This window comes from Tribolium madens, unplaced genomic scaffold (genome assembly GCF_015345945.1).
Source record: "Tribolium madens isolate multiple individuals breed KSU strain unplaced genomic scaffold, Tmad_KSU_1.1 Scaffold_96;HRSCAF=242;Tcas5.2_LG5, whole genome shotgun sequence".
Lineage (NCBI taxonomy): Eukaryota > Metazoa > Arthropoda > Insecta > Coleoptera > Tenebrionidae > Tribolium > Tribolium madens.
In genome coordinates, this window is record NW_025401068.1 from 14,209,166 (window position 1) to 14,229,624 (window position 20,459).

General features: G+C 32.7%; 4 protein-coding genes across 8 annotated transcripts; 3 read left to right on the forward strand and 1 right to left on the reverse strand.

Annotated features, from left to right (window-relative positions):
• Window positions 1-903: 903 nt before the first annotated feature.
• LOC123013925 (5'-3' exoribonuclease 1) lies at window positions 904-8,228 on the forward strand. Of its 4 annotated transcripts, none has more exons than XM_044412798.1 (18): window positions 904-1,171; window positions 1,217-1,996; window positions 2,045-2,165; window positions 2,214-2,374; window positions 3,827-3,910; window positions 3,959-4,896; window positions 4,950-5,075; window positions 5,125-5,401; window positions 5,451-5,878; window positions 5,941-6,130; window positions 6,181-6,487; window positions 6,537-6,811; window positions 6,863-6,943; window positions 6,994-7,146; window positions 7,203-7,409; window positions 7,459-7,584; window positions 7,629-7,901; window positions 7,948-8,228. In XM_044412798.1, the coding sequence occupies exons 1-18, from the start codon at window positions 1,097-1,099 to the stop codon at window positions 8,029-8,031; spliced, it is 4,686 nt and encodes a 1,561-aa protein (XP_044268733.1). In that variant the 5' UTR covers window positions 904-1,096; the 3' UTR covers window positions 8,032-8,228. The 4 variants fall into 4 exon arrangements, with proteins under 4 accessions (XP_044268733.1, XP_044268735.1, XP_044268734.1 ...); XM_044412800.1 differs by having other exon boundaries at window positions 7,638-7,901; XM_044412799.1 differs by having other exon boundaries at window positions 7,462-7,584.
• Window positions 8,229-8,571: 343 nt separating this feature from the next.
• Window positions 8,572-9,487, forward strand: LOC123013192 (COP9 signalosome complex subunit 8). The gene is made up of 4 exons (XM_044411578.1): window positions 8,572-8,762; window positions 8,829-8,899; window positions 8,949-9,130; window positions 9,183-9,487. Exons 1-4 carry the CDS (start codon window positions 8,706-8,708, stop codon window positions 9,431-9,433), a joined length of 561 nt encoding a protein of 186 aa, XP_044267513.1. The 5' UTR covers window positions 8,572-8,705; the 3' UTR covers window positions 9,434-9,487.
• Window positions 9,488-9,914: 427 nt separating this feature from the next.
• LOC123012701 (geranylgeranyl transferase type-2 subunit alpha) lies at window positions 9,915-11,218 on the forward strand. Its single transcript, XM_044410781.1, has 5 exons — window positions 9,915-10,024; window positions 10,072-10,307; window positions 10,353-10,555; window positions 10,603-10,932; window positions 10,982-11,218. Exons 1-5 carry the CDS (start codon window positions 10,022-10,024, stop codon window positions 11,140-11,142), a joined length of 933 nt encoding a protein of 310 aa, XP_044266716.1. The 5' UTR covers window positions 9,915-10,021; the 3' UTR covers window positions 11,143-11,218.
• A 1,950-nt stretch (window positions 11,219-13,168) lies between these two features.
• Window positions 13,169-20,017, reverse strand: LOC123012700 (intraflagellar transport protein 80 homolog). Of its 2 annotated transcripts, none has more exons than XM_044410780.1 (11): window positions 19,860-20,017; window positions 17,523-17,868; window positions 17,248-17,475; window positions 14,769-15,142; window positions 14,555-14,718; window positions 14,308-14,505; window positions 14,000-14,261; window positions 13,764-13,947; window positions 13,581-13,720; window positions 13,413-13,536; window positions 13,169-13,361 (listed from the first exon to the last, which is right to left on the reverse strand). In XM_044410780.1, the coding sequence occupies exons 1-11, from the start codon at window positions 19,952-19,954 to the stop codon at window positions 13,296-13,298; spliced, it is 2,181 nt and encodes a 726-aa protein (XP_044266715.1). In that variant the 5' UTR covers window positions 19,955-20,017; the 3' UTR covers window positions 13,169-13,295. The 2 variants fall into 2 exon arrangements, with proteins under 2 accessions (XP_044266715.1, XP_044266714.1); XM_044410779.1 differs by having other exon boundaries at window positions 17,523-17,973.
• Window positions 20,018-20,459: the final 442 nt, after the last annotated feature.

Below are 20,459 nucleotides of genomic sequence, written 5' to 3' on the forward strand. Positions count from 1 at the left end.
CTTGTACAGTTGCGGAATTAAAATTGCGGGCAGTATTTTTCTGTATCTTTAAAAAGTTTACTGTAAACTACCTTTTACTGTCATCATGACTGACATTTGACTATTAAACTTATTTCTTTTTGTTGTTAAAATAATTAAACAAATTGTCTGTCTTAGGAAATTTGTTAATTAAACTAAGTATCGCTTTGATTTGCTGCCTGTCCTTTATTATGCCACAAATCACTATTTTTGAAAGTAAATAAGTCAAAATGACATGAAAACATGAAAAAATGAGGTTACTAATGTAAAGGTTGTTTTAGAGTTTACATTATGCCCGAAATTTTAATTCCGCAACTGTACATGTTTGTTTACAATTATTTAGTAAAGGTACAAAAATTTTGCCAATAAAAGCTACAAATAATATTGAACAGACTTACAATTTAGGATACAGCTTTTTTGTTTTCTCTTCTAATAGCTTGTAGCAAAAAAAACTTGAAAAATTATTTTTCCAACAGAAATAAATAGATTCAAAGTGCAAAATTTAAACTCTCATAACTTCGAAATTTTTACAGATAATTTTTTTTTAACATTTTTTTCTATGTTCCTGGTATTTTACCTTTTCTAGGGCGCGAGGTCTGGCGCAACCTGTATATTGCTGACATTATTGTTTCGGAAAATCGACGCTAAAAACAATTTTCAACTAAAACTTTCAAATTGTAGTTTTAAACGTCAATCATAATGATAAAGCGTGGCTTACATTATTGATATTTTTTGAACTGACATAAGTTTGATGTCCAAAATTCCGCGTCCGCAATTGTACTAATAGTTGTGCTAACTTTGCGTTACGTTAACGTACAATACGCAGTGTGTAAATTAGACATTAGAAGTGGGGGGAGCTTACACGACACGTTTTCTGTCATCTGTCATTTGTAAAGATCATTTTTTCTTTTTTTGTTGTGAGTTGTGATACGCATTTGGAATTCAAATATTGAATGTTTGGTGAATTATACAGTACTTTTTTCTGTTTCATTCAAACACATTTTATATTTATATACGACGAAGTGATTTAAGAGCGTCCGAGCAAATTGAGCCCCACAACTGAAACAAACTTGAAATCATGGGGGTCCCAAAGTTTTTCAGATACATAAGTGAGAGGTATCCTTGCTTGAGTGAATTTGTGAAAGAATATCAGGTAACACTCACCCAGTCACAGACACATCTAAATTCTTGCTTTCAGATACCAGTTTTTGATAATTTGTATTTGGACATGAATGGCATAATACACATGTGCTCCCATCCAGATGACAACAATCCTCACTTTCGGATCACCGAGGAGAAGATATTTGCAGACATTTTCCACTACATTGAGTTTTTATTCAGGATGATTAAGCCTCAAAAGGTGTTTTTCATGGCGGTGGATGGGGTGGCTCCTAGAGCCAAAATGAACCAGCAAAGGGGGCGCAGGTTTCGGTCGGCGAAAGACGCGGAAAAAATGGAGCTCGAGGCCAAAAATAAGGGCGAAAAATTGCCAGATGTGGAACGTTTTGACTCGAATTGTATAACGCCTGGCACCGAGTTCATGGCCAGGTTGCACGAACAGCTGAAATATTTCGTCGTTTCGAAAGTCTCAAATGACAATTTGTGGAAAAAGTGTAAAATTATTTTATCAGGGCATGAAACCCCTGGCGAAGGGGAGCATAAGATTATGGATTATATAAGGTATATTCGTTCCCAGCCTGGGTATGATCCAAATACGCGTCACTGTCTCTATGGGTTGGACGCTGATCTCATTATGCTCGGGTTGTGCACCCATGACCCCCATTTTTCGCTACTGAGAGAAGAGGTCAAATTTGGTAAAAAAGCCAAAAGAAGCAATGTACCTGAAGAGATTAGATTCTATTTGTTACATTTATCTTTAATGAGAGAGTATTTAGAATTGGAGTTTTCTCCACTTAAGACAGCTCTAAAAGATTCAGATAAGATTAAATTTGACATCGAAAACATTATTGACGATTGGGTATTAACAAGAATTAAAAAAAAAAATCAAATAAATACTTTGTTTTAGATTCTTATGGGCTTTCTTGTTGGAAATGATTTTATACCAAATTTGCCCAATTTGCACATTTCTAATGGGGCACTACCTGTTCTTTATAAGGCCTACATTGAAGTTCTACCAACATTAGATGGTTAATTTTTTACTAAATCAGAATGTTGTACAAGTTGGATTTTTTTAGGTTACATTAATGAAGCTGGAACGCTGAATTTAGAACGGTTTGAAAAATTTATGAAAAAATTAGCAGATATAGATATAAAAAACTTTGAGGAAATTCAGGACGATTTGTTATATTTTGAACGCAAAACTGGAAGAAAAGCAACTGCGCATGTTCCTGTTAGTGTAAGTTTAAAGAATTTTTATGTACTTAAAAATTTTTGCAAAACAAAACCATTTCATTATTTAATACATGAAAAAAAATCTACTTTCACACCGTCGTAGTGCTTTGTTGTGTCTAAAACCTACTAAAAAATCAAAGAAAAGATAAGACTTCGAGTCACTCTGAAAACAGATCTCTAAAGAAAATGTGTTTTTGTGTCCATTCAAAAAAGCACAATTTTATTTCTTTGTAAGGATGAGAGAAACAATAATTTTTACCAGACTGCTTTACTAAAACCTAGAGTTCTTATACAGGGTGCGCCAGAACTCGCTCTCTAGAGAAACATGTCATGTAAGGTAAGATACTAGGAATATAGAAAAAATGTTAAAAAATCCTGGTCCAAAAGTGTGGAAACAATTTTTTTCTGTCGAAACTATCAATTCTTTTGGCAAATAAATTTATAGGTGTGCAATGGCTATAAAAATGCAGTTCAAAAAAAAATTGAATATTAATACAAAATGTTTCACAAGTATGTATTAAAGATTTTTTTTTCACTTAACTACCAGTTTTTTTTGAAAATAAATCAATAAATGTTTAAAGGTTGTTAAGAAGCAATGCCAAAATAATTTTTATTTTAATTAATTGTTTAAACTTTTGAGATTACCATATTATTAATATTTTTTTCTTAAATAAAACGGTTTTTTAATTCTTCTTCAATATTTATTGAATTTATGAAAAAAAAATTATAAACTTTATCTGTTGTCAAAACTTTCTTCCACCGGCCAAGGGGTGGTACGTTTAAATTATTTAAATTAATTATAAAATTAAATTTTAAATTAATTATAAAAATACATAATAATAAATAAAATAAAAAATATTTTGGCATCGCTTGTCTACAGCCTTTAATCATTTATCATTTTATTTCCAAAAAAAAACTGGAAGTTTATTAAAAAAAATCTTTAATACTTGTAAGTCAAACATTTTTTTAACAAAAGTGTTGTTTACAAAAAAAATGTCTTGTAATAAGCTCGTTGTCTAGAAGAAAATTGTTACTATGTTTATCTCATAAGTATAAACAATTAATCTTTTTTTTAATAGCATTTTTATATAATTTTTTGCCAAAAAATTGATAGTTTTGCCAGAAAAAGTTTAAGTTTTGCACGTTGACTATTTATTTTTGTTGAAAAAATAATTTTTCAAGTTTTTTTTTTTGCTACATTCTATTAGAACAGAAATTGTAACTTGTTTAATACAATTAATGTTATTTGTTGCTTTTATTGTCATCAGTATCATTAAATAGACATAAAAAATGTCAAATGTTAAAAAATAAATGTTAAAATTTTTTGACAGACTTTTGTAAATATTTTTTCCATGTTTCTGGTGTCTTATTTGAAATTTTTCTATGGGGCACGAGTTCTGACACCCTGTATATATGGGAACTCTACTAAAACCTAATGTAATTTTTTTTCACACAGTCTAAACCTGTTAAAAGTGAAAATGGCGATGAGAAAAAAATGGATCCCGCACTTGCTGACTTAATTGCAGCAACTGATATTTTGGTAAGTCCACATTTTAAAAGTTTCACCAAATACATTTTCGATGTAAAGGCCGTTTCATCCGACGAAGAAGAGTTTGAGAGTAGCAGTTCAACAGAAGAAGACGAGGCTTTCAAGAATTTCAAAGACGAATATTATCGCAATAAATTAGAGTTTGAGGAAGTGACAAGAGAGATAATGAGGGAGCAAGCAGAGGGCTATGTCCGTGCCATCCAATGGAATTTGAATTATTACTACAACGGAGTTTGCTCCTGGTCGTGGTTTTATCCACACCATTATTCGCCGTACATTTCCGATATTAAGGGTTTTTCCGACTTGAAAATCGACTTTGAACTCGGAAAACCATTCAAACCTTACGAACAATTATTGGCTGTGTTGCCACCAGCCAGTAAGAAACTTCTCCCACAGTGTTATCATTCTTTAATGACCGATGACAACTCGTTGATCAAGTCGTATTATCCTGAAGAGTTTCAAACTGACTTAAATGGCAAACGCCAGGAGTGGGAAGCTGTAGTTCTTGTGCCTTTTATCGACGAAAAAAATCTTCTCAATGCTATGAAACCCTGTAATGAATTGTTGACTCCAGAAGAAGCAAATCGGAATAAACATGGACCGATGTTAGTGTATGAATATACAGATGAGGATTTAGGGGTGTATGAACCACCGAGTTATTTTCCGAAAGTCGTCAATAGGGCTCGTTGTACTCCTGTCAATATCGAGGATATTAGAGTCCCCAAAGAAAAACTAGTCAAAGGGGCTTATCCTGGCGTCGTTTTAGACGTTTACTATCCCGGTTTTCCCACTTTGAAACACCTGAAATATGAAAGTAAATTCAAGAAAGCTAGAGTTAAGGTGTTTGAAATGCCCAGTCGTGGTGAAAGTTTAATATTGAGGATTTTACCAAGTGAGAAGTACATTGGTGATGGCATCCCTGTGGATTTACTAGGGAAGGTCGTGTGGGCGGGGTGGCCTAATCTCACAGAAGCGAAGTGAGTTATTTGTATTTTTTATTAAAAAAAAAGTACGTATTTTTTATTTTTAGGGTGATTGCTATTTCAAATCGGAAAGAAAAATATGTGTTTTCGTCGTCTGCCCCCAACAATTACGAAGTTAAAGTTCAAACGAAAAACTCAACGTTTGAAAGTGAATTAGAGGGAGTATCGCAGTAGTAAGTTTTTAAAAATTAAATTTGGTTATAATTTATTGTTTTTTGTTAGTTACAGGGACCGTATGGGTATAGATGTCGGAAATACGGAAGTACTCGTTCATGTGAATCTTCTCTCTGGTCGAAAATACGTATTTACCTCGAATATGAGAGTAACACTAGAAAAACAATTTTGCCAAATTCAGTCAAATTATCCCTTACAAAGCATAGTGGCTGATATCAAAGTCTATGATGAACATCGTAGTACTTTTCAAAGCGTTTCAGATGTTTTTTCACCCAATTCGATTTGTTTTACACTTTCAAATCCTTATTACGGTTCACAGGGCACTGTAATTTTTTCTTCTTTATTTGATTTTTGGTTGATTTTAAATTTTTAAGATTGTGGACAGCACCGAGTCGCTAAAAAACAATTATTTGACAGTATCATTGAGTGTCACTACAGAACCGGATCTTACACAAGCACAAAACATTGATAAATTAAATAAAAATTATTTAAGTCTTGCAAATTCGGCGTGTCAGTTAGCAATGTCGAATTATGTGTTTTCAAGAATTACAGGTTCTTTGTTTGTGCAAACGAGAAATAATGAGGGGTTGTTGAAAACTGTAAATATTGGTTTGAATATGAAATTTAGTAAGAAAAATCAGGAAACGCCAGGATATACAAGAAAGATCGAAAATGTGTGGTTTTATTCTGATAAGGCTGTGGGTCTAGTTAGGGAATATGTAAACAGATTTCCGGAAGTTTTTAATTTTCTTGCAAGAAGTTCGAACGACGAACTTGTGGCAGATGAGATTTTTAATGAAGAGTGAGTATCTCTAATTTTTAAAGTTGAAAAAAGGAAAAATATTACAAATTGCAATGTTTTAGTGGTGACGAAAAAGTGAAAAGTATTCAAACTTGGTTAAAGTCGTTGCCTATACACAATATTGAAAGACGTGTTTGCGGAAGTTCCGTTTTAGAGCCGGAAGTTGTTGCGGAAATCGAGAAGGAAGTCGATCAATTGAAAGATTCACCAAAAAATATTATAATGCCAATCAAACCACAGTTGCTCTATAAGGTTTTAGAAAAACTATAAATTGTATTGTCACTGTTTTAAAATTATTTTAGCCTGAAATTCAAACGGGCTTTTTGGCCCCTGACCCTCTTGTCGAAACTCGAGTATTTGATCGAATTGTCAACGTTCGAGAAGGGTTTACTGTTCCTTTAGGGCTCAAAGGGACCGTAATTGCGATTCACAAATCACCTAACGTTCTTAAAAACGAAGATGAGCTTTATGATATTGTTTTTGATAAAACATTTCCGGGAGGAATGGCCTTAAACTGTTCAGAACATCGGGGATATCGTCTATCGAAAATTTCTTTCATAAATATTTGTTATGGAAGAAGGAAAATGGAGGAGAAAACTGGAAAACCAGGTATTTCAAATGTGAACTTTTTTCGTTTTTGATAACATTTTTTTTGTAGGTGAACTAAGGGCAAGAGCTAAAGAACATAACAGTACAAATATGTATGCAAGGCAGCAAAATTCTGCTTTTGCATCGGTTAATAAAGTACAACCAAATTTAATGGGGCCACCTTATAAAAATAACGCTCAATTTAACACAAATCAGTATCCAGTGAGGCCACAAGTGCCCATACCGGCTTATGATCAACATAAAATGAAAAATTCGTTTTACTACATGACCGATTTTAGCCAAATGCAGGGGTCTAAAATTAATAAAGAAAATTCAATTACTTGGGTATTATTTTATGCTTGTTTGTTTTAATTTGCTTTAATCTGTTGTTTACAGAGGACTACAGAAATAAATAATCACAATAGGCAGACAAGGGGGCCCAGCCATCTTTCTCAAAGTTCTATAAATACCACTAAGGTAAGTTATGATTTTTTAAGTTGTAAAAATATCGATTTAAATGATTACAGCCAAAAACCGAGGTAAACACTGATTTTTTAAAGCGAATTTTGAACATTGATAATGCAGAGAAATCGAGTAAACCGAAATCAAATGTACCACCCCCACAGTGTGAATCGGTTCGAAATTATTCATCTTCGTCAAGCAGAAAGCAAGAAGTTGGTGTAAATAATTTGTTTTTATTATTATAAATCTACTATTTATCTATCATATTTGTTAGACTGTTCCGAGTGCTACAGCTAATTTATTAAGCTATTACCAGTCTAATGCATGGGGATGTCCAAGATATCATTACCTCCAACAAAATAATGGATTTGCTGCACAAGTTGTTCTACCTAACGGTAAATCTATATCAGGAAAAACAGCAAGATCTAGAGAGGAAGCAAGTGAGAATGTGGCGCTAGATGCCCTTCACATGTTAAAAAATGTAAATTATTTCGGAAAATTCGATATTTTTTTTACTTTTGTGTTTTTAGAAGTCTCCTAAGCCAACAAAAACGGGCCTTCCATCCGAATTTCCGGTGCCTCCAACCAAATGGGTTCAAGATCGTCAACAACACAACAAAATGTCATCGCAAGTTTTTATTAATAAATCATACCAGGTAAAGTTACTGGTTTATTTATAAGTTTTCACAATTATTTTCAGTTTAAACAGCCTGGGTATACTCAACATCCGAGAATGTCACACCAAACGGACTATAATAAAAAAGAGCCAGATTCTAGTTTCAGTAGAAATGGGCCAGATGCACCCTACACAAGTGTGAAAACACACAATTTCGTACCACTTCAAGCATTGAAAAAAAAACAAGTAAATAAGACTCCTAATACTGGGAATAAAAATGTCAATGACAATTCACCGCGTAAGAAACAAGAAAAAACGTATTTTTCAAGTAGCATGCAAAACGCTGGGATTTCAAAGGTATTATTTTAACAGAAAAAATTTTAATTGATTGAATTATTTGCAGGCTGGTGAATTAGATCAAAATGACCGTCGAGATAAATCAGGAAAGCAAAGGAAAACTAGAATTGCAGCCAGATTCAATCAATAATTTTAAAAACAAAATAATAGTTGTGACTGATTACTTCCTGTAACATCCTCGAATTTAGGTTTTAATTAGTTTTTAAACACAAATTTATGGACAGTTTTTCATAGGTAAATGTGATCAATACATGCTAATTATTTTGAGTTGTCTATATGACTATGAAACGTTTATTTAATAAAAAAAAATATACGTAATGATTTAAATCATTTGTTTACTCCAAAACTACAAAAGGTAGACAACATCTTACAAAAATTTAAATAATACTTCAATATTTATATAAATATGAAATATCTTTTAATTTCCTTAATCAGTAATTTGTGATAACACTGATAACTGCCAAAAATGTCTAATAAAACGTTTTGATTGTGGAATTTTTTATAAAAACAAAAATCTTGATATTGATAAACAAATTTAGATATTTTAGAAATTATTGGACAAACATGCTTGTAGCGTTGTTATTCATTTCAGTTCGACGAAAAAATAAGTAATATTGGTATCACTGTATTCCTTAAAAAACATTTTTTAATTTTTTTAAATGACAGGTCGTCTCGGAAATGTTCGTCCATTTCCGGCGCAGTCGGGTTTTGGTCTGTTGGTTGTTCGCATTCGTAAATAAAAAATGTGTATGATTTTAAAACGAAACATTTTTTAAAACCAAATTACAAAAAACTCCTCACAAAATGGTCTCTAGTAACATTGAAAAATTAGCAGAAGATTTAGAACAGCAAGAGTTAGAAGTAAGGAGTCATCATCGAGAAATATAACCTCAAATTAGAATTTTTACAAATTTGGCGTATTTTCAGGCACAGAACGGTACAGCATCACCTCAAGTTTACGAACAACTGTTAGCTATATATTTATATGAAAACGACTTGTGAGTGTGAACGAATTTGTCTTTTTGGTGTCACTAACGTGAGTTGCAGATGCAATGCAAAATATTTATGGAAACGCATCCCAGCTTCGGTAAAATCCTCCACTCCTGAGTTAAGCAACATCTGGGCTGTGGCCCAACACATGTGGAAGAGGGATTTTCCGGGGATTTACAAGGCTTTGAACTCGGTAACATGGTCGGATTGTGTGGCTAATATTATGAAGCAAGTTCAAGGTTTCTTGCTAATTGAATCACTTCAAACACCATTAATGATTGCATTTTACAGACAGAGTGAGAAATAGATCAGTAGACTTAATAGCACAAGCGTATTCATCAATAACATTAGACACTGTTTCTGCAATGACGGGATTGCCCCCAGACATTTGTGCAACGGCTTGTGTAGAGAGGGGCTGGCAAGTGGAAGCTGATACTAGAATGGTTCATCCTGTGAGACCGACCCCCCAAACTTCTGGCCAGACAAGTAGTGAAGATCAATTGTATAAACTGACAGATTTTGTATCATTTCTTGAAAATTGAATTGTATTTTTGTTTTTATAAGTTAATTGTAAGGTAATATAAATATTTCAGTAAGCCTTTTTTCAATTGATACAATACAGAAGCACTTGGTGTAATGCCAAACAATTTCTTAAAATAACGGATGACACCTTGAGGTATAAAACAAACCAACCAACGCCGCCACAAAATCACGCAATAAAAACTTCTACTGCTGATTAAATGACTAACGCAAAATCGTGGGGGCCACACATGAAGAAAAAATTTGTAACAACCGCCAAACTAGCTGTCATTTGCTGGTATACATGACGAGAATATAGACTCGTGAGAATATACTCTGACAAGAATTTTGTTATTTTTATTTTATATTAAATTTTACAACAATATTAAATTGTAAAGAGTTGTTTAAAAAAAAAAACGGTAGAATTTAGTAAAATAATCGAAAATTAGTGATTTTAAGCTAATTCTCGTAATCGTTTATTCTTGCGCGCCTTCATTCTCGCAATAGAAATTTGACAAGTCACTAGAAATTTGAGGTTGGAAACGCTTGACTTTGTGTCAAAGGCAGGATCAAAATTGATTTTTTATTTTATTTTCAAGTTTTGGGCAAAAATGGTGAACTATTTCCTCGTACGAGAGCACAAGTAATGAATTTCTTTCAGCATGGAAGAATCAAAGTCCGCACTAGCGAAGAACAAAGGTTGCAAAAGGAGAAAGAGCAACAGAAGAAACTGGCAGCTTATCGCATGGGAATGAAGCAGATCTTATCGACGAGAAATAAGGAGAATTATGATCCGGCTTCGTTGCATTTAAGTGGTCAGCTTTTGAGTGTAAATCCCGACATTTACACTCTGTGGAATTACCGCAAAGAAGTAACGTTAATGGAACTAAAGGAGAAGTAACTAATTTCAAGTTTTTAATTCTGTTTCTTACAATTTAATAGTGAAGCAGGTGCAGAGAGTGAAGAGAAGTCGATAGAGTTTTGTGAAAATGAGTTGAGATTGACTGAACAGTGCCTTCTTTCAAATCCCAAGTCTTATGGTTCATGGCATCACCGTTATTGGATTTTAAACCATCATCCTAAACCCAACTGGCAGAGGGAGTTTGATTTATGCACTAAATATTTAACCATGGATGATAGAAACTGTAGGTACTTCACTACTTTCATGAAACAAACTTAAAGTTTGTTATAGTTCATTGTTGGGACTTTCGCCGTTTGCTAGTCAATAAAATTGGTATTACATTGACTGACGAAATTGCTTTTTCAACAGAACGAATTAATGTCAATTTCTCAAACTACTCCTCTTGGCATTACCGAAGTACACTACAGTTTTTAACAGATTCTGAAAGCGTGGCTAAAGAACTAACTTTGGTCCAAAATGCCGTGTTTACTGATCCAATTGATACAAGTGCTTGGTTTTACTTGAGATGGGTTTTAAGCAATCCAAATTTAAAGAAAACCCAAAAGGACGAATTGTTGGGGGCTTTGGAGCAATTGCAAGAATTGGAGCCCGACTGCAAATGTAATTATAAGTCACAGACTTTGATTTGAGTCTTTAATATTTTCTCCAGGGATTGTTATGGCCAAATGTTGGTTATCGGGGAATATAGCAGTGCTAGATAAGGAACATGTTGAAAATAACGTTCATTATTACAAGGAGTTGATCAAGTTGGATCCGTTACGGCGAGGCCATTATGAGGATTGTTTGAAAAGTGTTGAAAAACTTGATTGATTTGAGTGCGATTTTTTACACTTAAGTCGAAATATACTTGTGATTATTGATCATTAAATAAATGGATAAGAACATACATTTTGTATTATTCTGTTTTCTTATGCACTTGTGTTAAATTTAGCTCATTTAAATAATAAAGAGAGAAATCGAGATAAACCAATTTATACTATTGTTGAATTATTGTTCATGTGTTGATTTTAGCAGTTCGGCTGAAATTTTTTGTTGCACTTTCTCTGCATCTATTTGTATCTGTGGACGTTATAAATAAGTAAAAACATGGAAATTTCAATGGATCAACTTACAGTTTCATTCATTGATGAAAACTTGTTGTCTTTTTCGGGTTTCCCTAAAGTGTCTAAATATTTTTGCCTTAGGAATAAAACTGTATCGATGTGTTTTATGCTTAATTGCTAAATCCAAAACCCTGAAATGGTTTTTAGTTGTTGTTTGCTTCATCTAAATTAAAAACTAGCATTCAAAAAGTTTATTTTATGCAACAGTTCGTTTTTTTAAACAAAACGACATGGTCTAATATCTTGTTTTTCTGAAAATTTTGTTTTTATCGATTGATGAATCCTTCCTGTTTTTTTGTTGAAATTACGTATTTCAAATAATTCTACTTCTAATTTAGCATTGAAGAAGTTTTTTTACACTAATTTTATTGTAAAAGAAAAAGGATACCTATCATTTTTTCCCAACAGGGAATAAAGTGGCGCTTTATTCTTTGGGGAATAAAATAAATGACACACTGATTTTCACTCTTAAAAGGCAATTGAATGAATTGAATATTGAATTCATTTGACATTATTTGACAAATTTATCTTTTTTTTTATTATTAATTGAGTTGTAAGTAAAGTTTTGTATGCATCTCTGAAATAAACATCGTTAATTTCTCGAATGAAAATGCCCTCGGCTTCCTTTACCTACATTGCCGGGATTAAAATAGTTGTTTTTTGATTCCTTTGACACATAAATAACGAATTTGTAAAGTTTAATGCTTAATAATAACGTCTATTTGTAACATTTTGTTAAATTTGTGGATTGACACCATTTTTCAAAATTACCTTCAACTTAATACAATCAAAATTCGCTCATTRAAATAATAAAGACAGTAATCGAGATTAACTAATTTTAAAACGTCGAATTGCGTTTACAATGACCAAAACTATAGTTAAATGTGTTGATTTTAGGAGTTCGGCTGAAATTTTTTGTTGCACTTTCTCTGCATCTATTTGTATATGTGGACGTTATAAATAAGTAAAAAAATGAAAATTTCAATGAGTCGCCTTACAGTTTCAGTCATTGATGAAAACTTGTTGTCGCTTTCGGGTTTCCCTAAAGTCTAAATATTTTTGCCTTAGGAATAAAACTGTATCGATATGTGTTTTATGCTTAATTGCTAAATCCAAAGCCTTGAAATGGTTTTTAGTTGTTTGCTTCATCTAAATTAAAAACCAGCATTCAAAAAGTTTATTTTATAAATTCAATAGATTTTGCAACAGTTCGTTTTTTTTTAAACAAAACGACATAGTCTAATATCTTGTTTCTCTGAAAATTTTATTTTTATCGATAAATGAATCCTTCCTGTTTTTTTTGTTGAAATTACGTATTTCAAATAATTCTACTTCTAATTTAGTATTGAAGAAGTTTTTCAACACTAATTTTATTGTAAAAGAAAAAGGATACCTATCATTTTTTCCCAACAGGGAATAAAGTGGCACTTTATTTTTTGGGGAATAAAATAAATGACACATTGATATTCACTCTTAAAAGGCAATTGAATGAATTGAATATTGAATTCATTTGACATTATTTGACAAATTTATCTTTTTTTATTATTAATTGAGTTGTAAGTAAAGTTTTGTATGCATCTCTGGAATAAACATCGTTAATTTCTCGAATGAAAATGCCCTCGGCTCCCTTTACCTACATTCGCGGGATTGAAATAGTTGTTTTTTGATTTCTTTGACACATAAATAACGAATTTGTAAAGTTTAATGCTTAATAATAACATCTATTTGTAACATTTTATTAAATTTGTGGATTGACACCATTTTTCAATCAAAACTCGCTCATTTAACTAATAAAGACAGTAATCGAGATTAACTAATTTTAAAACGTCGAATTGCGTTTACAATGACCAAAACTATAGTTCAATGTGTTGATTTTAGGATTTCGGCTGAAATTTTTTGTTGCACTTTCTCTGCATCTATTTGTATCTGTGGACGTTATAAATAAGAAAAAAATGAAAATTTCAATGATCGTCTTACAGTTTCACTCATTGATGAAAACTTGTTGTCGCTTTCAGGTTTCCCTAAAATGTCTAAATAATTTTGCCTTAGGAATAAAACTGTATCGATATGTGTTTTATGCTTAATTGCTAAATCCAAAGCCCTGAAACGGTTTTTAGTTGTTGTTTGCTTCATCTAAATTCTCACCGTCTCCAATTGTGCATTTGAATGTTGCTGTAAATGGCTTGAAAAACCATCCCATTGTGTAAGAGAATTGCTTCAGCTTCTTGGAGCGCTCCACCAAGAAGCGCTACTGCAGCTTTTTGTTGAATTTTATTTGTCAAACTCTAAAATTGATCATTGGATTTTTTCAAAACAGTCGATTCCCACCTTTGCATGTTGAATGTAAAACACTTTATCAAAATGATTAATGTTGGCGAAAGCTTCTTCTGCTATATCCATAACATCAGCACTGGACTGAATTGTCAAAACTGCAAGACATGCCCATAAAGTCTCATCATTTGTTGATCTACAAAGATTTAAAGCCTCACTCCATTTGTTATCTTGAATACACCTGCGGTAAAATTAGTAAATATTAATCACACTAGGAAACGCTTCTAGCCAACTTATGAAGTATTGATGGAAACGGAGAAATGGGGACATTGATTAAAGAACCATCAGCTCTCCGAATTGACACTGAGTTACCTACAAAATCACTTATTCTAGGGTTACGCCCCAGTTCTGGGGCTCCGTATTGCATTGAACATAATTTAAGAAGAGTTGAATTAAAAGCAGCAGTGGGACAATACCAAACAACCAATTGTGTATCTTGAATCGTTGCAATGATGTTAGCTTCTGAATTCCATTGAAACGATTCTGTTTTCCTTCCTGGAAAATTATAATCAGACTTAGGACAACTCTAATGTGTAAATACCAAGTTTATGGAATATTTTGTTGTTATTTCTTGCTGCAACAATGTATAAATCTTTGGTTTTGTTCACCAAGGCTAACATTCGAGAGTTTGGTGGTCCCCATTGATCCAAAGCCACTTGTAAAATGGGTAGGAAGTGTTGAATGGTTGCGGAGGACTCCGTGGTGCTCCTCACACTACTTAAATCAATTACATGGGCGACTAAAATTTAAAAATTGGGTAAAAAGTATCAAGTAATAAAAAATTGTACTTTTATAGTCTATAGAGTCTCTTACAACTAAAGTATCAGATGATAAACTAATATGAGTTGCTCTTAAAGATTCTAATCTCATATTAGGCCATCTGGGAGACGCAATTAGTCTCCCTTGATAATTGTAGATTCCGATGGTGTTTTTTTCAACCAGTAACATATGTCTAAAATTAAAAGTTTAATGTTTTTTTAATAATAGTGTCACAGTATTAACTTCTCGACTAATAATAATAAAATCACAGAACCGTCTTTCAAGTCAAAAATTGCAGGTGTGTTCCAGTTATTGGTGTTGTAGATGTAACACTGTGTTGGGGTGGTTGCTACCAAATGCGTATATTTAAGAGCCAATTGTATTACTCTTTCTGGTAATTCGAGTTGTTCTAAAGTATCATCGACAACATTTCTAACAGTCACAACTTTACGTTCTGTTACTGAAGCCGTGAAATTTTTGTAATGGACATGTCTTTCCACTATGTGTGCGAAAAAGACGTGACCATTAGCACAAGCACCGGCTAATTGAGTACCATCTCCAGACCATGCCATTTTGTAAACACAACCCGTCGTTGGTTTTTCCAGAGATCTGGACCACTAAAATACGGCTTGTTATAAACCAGCATTCAAAAAGTTTATTTTATGAATTCAATAGATTTTGCAAAAGTTCGTTTTTTTGTTTCTCTGAAAATTTAATTTTTATCGATAGATGAAGCTATACTGTTTTTTTGTTGAAATTACGTATTTCAAATAATTCTACTTCTAATTTAGTATTGAAGAAGGTTTTTTAACACAAATTTTATTATAAAAGAAAACGGTTACCTATCATTTTTTCCCCAACAGGGAATAAAGTGACGCTTTATTCTCTGGGGAATAAAATAAATGATACACTGATTTTCACTCTCAAAAGGCAATTGAATGAATTGACTATTTTGAATTCATTTGGCATTATTTGACAAATTTATCTTTTTTTATTATTAATTTTTTTTTAAGTAAAATTTTGTATGCATCTCTGGAATAAATATTGTTACTCGTAATTTCTCAAATGAAAATGCCCTTGGCTCCCTTTGGTCGTCTTTGGCATTACCTACCTTCGCGGGATTAAAATAGTTGTTTTTTAATTACTTTGACACATAAATAACGAATTTGTAAAGTTTAAACGTCTATTTGTAATATTTTGTTAAATTTGTGGATTGACACTATTTTTCAAAATTACTTTCAACTTAATGAGTTTACCATAAACTATGTTTTATTATTATTTCTTTGTTATTTAAATTTACCAAACTGTGTGGTGCAATGTCTTAAAAATACTGTAGCCTTGAAGTTCTTCGTGTTTAAAGCAGATTTTTTTTTCTTTTTGTAGGTAACAATTTTTAAAAAGAGTGTGTTATGTTGTCATTTTTACTTGTATACAGGGCTTTCATTTCAAAAGGAGCCAGTCTCAATAACTTTTGACATTGAGGAAATGTATTTTCAAGCAAAAACAGGTCCATTAGGATTGCGAGAGGGAAGTTCAAAACCAACATTAGTTATTTTTTAAGTTTCATCTCCTAGTCACTAGCCACCCCTACTTTAAAATTTTAAATGACACTCCTTAATTTTTAAAACATTTTCGGAAAGGGAAAAAGTGAGTGTATCAAAATCAATTTTTTTTGTCAATTTGTTTTTCATATAGGGGTGGTTTAATTTTTGAAATTTTTAGTCTTTGTATCAGAGGATTCAAGTGAATTTAATTTAAATAAAAAATATGTCGATTCGGATAGCGATGGGAGAGTTTAAAACCAACATAAAAAACGTTTTAGGTTTCATCCCCTAGTCACCACCCACCCTTACTTTAAAATTTTAAATAGCACATTTGTGGAAAGAGGAGAAAAAGCTTATCTAACCGTAAATGAAAAAAAAAATTGTCTTTTCGTTTTTGAGTTATTTTTTTTAAAGCTCCTTTTGAAATGAAAGCCCTGTAAATTGCACTTTTTTTGTCTTACTTTGGCTCATGATGCCTAAATCCCAAGTTTCAGCAAAAAATATTGTGACAGAATGTTGATTGTAGACTGCAAATTGTACGGTAGGCTTTTGCAGCTTGTAGAAAACGGTCTTTTCATACCTACTTGTCTCTAAGAAGTTGAGGTACAAACTCAAAGAAAATTCTCATTTCCGTGTCCTCGTCGCCAAACACTAACATTTCTATTTTAACTAATATTTTCATTAAAAATAGAAATTATGTGGTATTTTCACGAATGAATGCAACACAATTACAATTTCCCAAAATTTTTGAATGAAACGTGATTGGCTTCTCTATGGTTACGCACATTATAATAATGGCCGACATCTACGGGCCAATCATATCAATTCTTAAAATTTTTGAGTGAATTAAAAAAACTAAAGTGACTGGTTTTTTACATTATTATGATGGCCGACCTTACTCTGCCCAATCACAATGCTTACAACTTTTACAACAATCCTTACGTTAATACGATGTTAATTCCTTAGTAGATAGTTTTTTTAGAAAGGTATTAACACTTTATCTATAAAAATAGGTATGTAAGTGTGTCATTAATTATAAAAATCTTTTAGTTTTATTCTTCATTTACATCTACTTAGATAATTATCAAGATGTAATGTTTTCGTAAATTTTTTTAAAGGTAAGAGTGTGTAATTTGATTTTTATCATATTTTAAGGCTTATGATGCAAAAAAGCTAACCCCGGAGTAGTCGCACAGCCGGACCGTGTTGTAGGACGCGACAGCGAAAAGGTCCCCATTTGGGGCCCAAGCAATCGAGGTAATATGATTATCATGTGGGCCACTGTAGAACAATTGTCGTCCTTGTCCATCCCAAACTTTGTATTGGCAGTCCTCGCCCCCGGAAACTATAAGCTCAGAAGCCGGACTCCATGCCAAACACAGCACTAATTCTTCATGAGCTTTCCACTGCAACAACAATTCAGTTACTCGTCTTTGTTTAGATTAATATTTACCCGTAAAGGTTTAGTGTTCGGTGCTAGCTGTTTTATCACAATGAATTTACCCTGAGTGTAAGCAATGCTTTGACTGTCGGGGGCCCAAGAGGCCCCGTAAACTGAATTATCGCTGGAGACGACAATAGATCGTAACATTCCGCTGCGAGACCAAATCTTGATGCAGCCGTCTTCTCCCGCAGTCAGGAGACCTGCCCCGTCGTTGCCCCATTGCCCCACTAAAATCGCCCCTTTATGAGCCTCCACGCTCCGCTCTATTCTGCCCGAGCGGTTCATTATGTGGAATTTCCCGTCGGCTGACGTTATTAATACCAAATCCCCGTGTTTGCCCAACGTGCCGCTGGTCCTGGGCAAAAACTGCATGTCGATGGCGAACAAATCTTTGCCCAGATGGGCCACCTTCTTCGATTGGTTGTTGGAGACCGACCATGAAAGGAGTTGATTGTCATCGCTTGGTATCAAATTTTATAGCCCAGTCAAATTAGACAAATCGGTGGAAAAAATCCTAGAGTTGGATTTTTTTTTAAACACTTTCTTTATTCTTGGGTAGACATACCAGGTGAATAAAAAGTATGGAACCAAACGTTTTTTGCCTAAACTATTTATTTTTTGATAAAACTAATTGATGAGTGATAAAGTACTATAAAAATGTGATATTTTAACAAGAATAAAAATTTTCAAAATTTCCTTTTGTTTTTGAGTTCTACAAAAAAAAAATATTTTTTTAAATGGCAACCCACTATAAAATCATTTTTCTCATAAAAGGATTACAACAATATGCTTTATATTTAATTTTTTCAAAAAAATTTTTTCACATAAATTGCAATTTTGACAAAAAAAATCGCATAACTCAAAAACAAAACAAAATTTCGTTCTGAAAATACGATCACGTTTTTTATATTATTTTAATTTATATTAAATATTATTTTCTGGAGGCAAATGATTAAAAATAAAACCGCTTGGTTCCATTATTTATATTCACCCTGTATATCAAAAGTCCCTGAAGGTGGTGGGCGAGCTCGAGGAGGGGGAGGGGCCTAAAGGTGTCTTTTTTGTTTTTTTTGCTTATATCTCGGAAACCATTACTCCTAACGGTTTTTGCCTGCTTACCAAAATTATATCTTACAAAATTTCCTACCAAAATTTGTTGTAGGACTAACTGTAAGCGAGTTATAGGGCTTACAAAAAACATCATTTAAAAAAATGTGCTGTATCCGCATTTAAAACAGAATTAATCTTGTGATTTGAAAAAACTGAAAAATTGGGTGTAACACTTCATTAGAGAGTCTATAAACTCTTCCGAGTCGTCCTCATATTCTGCATCTTCGTCTTCAACTTAAACATTGAAAATTATTAATAAATAAATTGAGATTTCATGTTTCTAATTTTGTTTTTAAGGGTTTAAACTCTACTTTATTTCATTAAAATTTGAAAAGTGCACTTCTACACTCTCTAAGGATCATATTTTCTAAATTTAATGTTTTTATATCCCTTTAAATGTGTACACCGTTTTATTCCCTTCTTAAAAACTAATTTTCGGAAATTCTGATTTTAGTGCCCCTTTACACCTCTAAAGAATTTTATGTTTATATCTTTGTTTAAACATTTACACCCCATTTAACCCCCTTACAGATTGATTCTCTGTTTCATCCAAAATTTTTATTTACATCTCCGATTAAATGTTTACACCCGAGTCACCTTTCAGGCAGACCAGCTTAGTTGGGGAACGCTTTACACATATAAATAACTTACCATATACTAATGAAATGTGTTTCAAAGGATTTTTAATGCAATTTTATGTAGACTCCAAATTTGAAAAGCCTATGGTTAGTCCAACGACAAAAATGAATAGGACCATTTTTGTAGGAAATTTTGATGCAGAAAAGGACTTCTACAGAAAATTCTGCATAAATTAAATTCAATTTACTGTCAGTTTTTTTTTTAAATTACAAGCCTAATTCTGTTTTAAATGCAGATAAAGCACATTTTTTTAAATGATGTTTCTTGTCTGCCCTATAACTCGCTTACAGTTAGTCCTACAACAAAAATGCAAAGGACTATTTTTGTAGGAAATTTTGTAAGCTTTAATTTTGATAAAAAGATAAAAACCTATAGGAGTTACAATTTCCGAGATATAAGTAAAAAACCAAAAAAAGACACCTTCAACCCTCTCCCCCTCTTCGAGCTCGCTCCCCACGTTCGGGGACTTTTGATATATGTCTACAAGTGTAAAGAAAGCGTTTAAAAAAATTCCAACTCTCTAGGATTTTTTTCCACCGATTTGTCTAATTTGACTGGACTATTAAGTGTGTGCTGTTAGAAAAGTCGATTTCTTACCCGATTGAGTAAACCTCCTCCGTGCTGCTCCACCCAACGCAGGTCACAGGGGCTGAATGCGACGGGGTTTTAGCCAGTGCAATTTTTAATTTCATTATTTCTAGTTTTTAAAAATAAATGAATAATGCACAAAATAATGTTTACTTTGTGAACATGAAGTTTCGTTTGCTGCAGGGTGTTTGTAACATGGTTGGTATAGCAACCGCTTGGCAACGAGACCCCTTGTAATGCATCACAGTGTTGAGGCGTTTTTCATTATCCATAAATTTTGAACGGAATACACGATTTCTTGCAATGCAAAAATGCCACAAATTTAGAGGCTTCTTGAAACTTATAAAATTCTTGAAAGGGGAGATATTGAGAGTCAAATATTGCGTGAATAATGTATGAAAAACGTATTTTTTGCTATCATTAAAACTACTATGAACGCATAATGTGGGTTGAAATGAAAATTTTCCATCTCTTGTCGGTTCAAATTGTATGCAATAAAAATTCTTTGCGGGAAATTAAGTATAGGGTTGGTTTTGGTTTGTCTTGATTTTTGTCTCAGTCATGAGGTGTGTGATGCTTTTTTCAACACTAAAATCTTATGCTGTTTTT

What these genes read in the sequence shown, in the direction of transcription:
- LOC123013925 (XM_044412798.1), top strand. Translation starts at nt 1,097, where the DNA reads ATGGGGGTCCCAAAGTTTTTCAGATACATAAGTGAGAGGTATCCTTGC. An exon ending in ATTACGGTTCACAGGGCACT is followed by an intron (nt 5,402 to 5,450) that starts GTAATTTTTTCT and finishes TAAATTTTTAAG; the next exon opens with ATTGTGGACAGCACCGAGTC. An exon ending in GGAGAAAACTGGAAAACCAG is followed by an intron (nt 6,488 to 6,536) that starts GTATTTCAAATG and finishes TTTTTTTTGTAG; the next exon opens with GTGAACTAAGGGCAAGAGCT.
- LOC123012701 (XM_044410781.1), top strand. An exon ending in AACCATGGATGATAGAAACT is followed by an intron (nt 10,556 to 10,602) that starts GTAGGTACTTCA and finishes AGTTTGTTATAG; the next exon opens with TTCATTGTTGGGACTTTCGC. An exon ending in ATTGGAGCCCGACTGCAAAT is followed by an intron (nt 10,933 to 10,981) that starts GTAATTATAAGT and finishes TATTTTCTCCAG; the next exon opens with GGATTGTTATGGCCAAATGT.
- LOC123012700 (XM_044410779.1), bottom strand. Translation starts at nt 19,954, where the DNA reads ATGAAATTAAAAATTGCACTGGCTAAAACCCCGTCGCATTCAGCCCCT. An exon ending in TTATTATTATTAGTCGAGAA is followed by an intron (nt 14,719 to 14,768) that starts GTTAATACTGTG and finishes TTTTAATTTTAG; the next exon opens with ACATATGTTACTGGTTGAAA. An exon ending in TTTACATTCAACATGCAAAG is followed by an intron (nt 13,721 to 13,763) that starts GTGGGAATCGAC and finishes GATCAATTTTAG; the next exon opens with AGTTTGACAAATAAAATTCA.
- LOC123013192 (XM_044411578.1), top strand. Translation starts at nt 8,706, where the DNA reads ATGGTCTCTAGTAACATTGAAAAATTAGCAGAAGATTTAGAACAGCAA. An exon ending in TAGAACAGCAAGAGTTAGAA is followed by an intron (nt 8,763 to 8,828) that starts GTAAGGAGTCAT and finishes GCGTATTTTCAG; the next exon opens with GCACAGAACGGTACAGCATC. An exon ending in TATTTATATGAAAACGACTT is followed by an intron (nt 8,900 to 8,948) that starts GTGAGTGTGAAC and finishes CGTGAGTTGCAG; the next exon opens with ATGCAATGCAAAATATTTAT.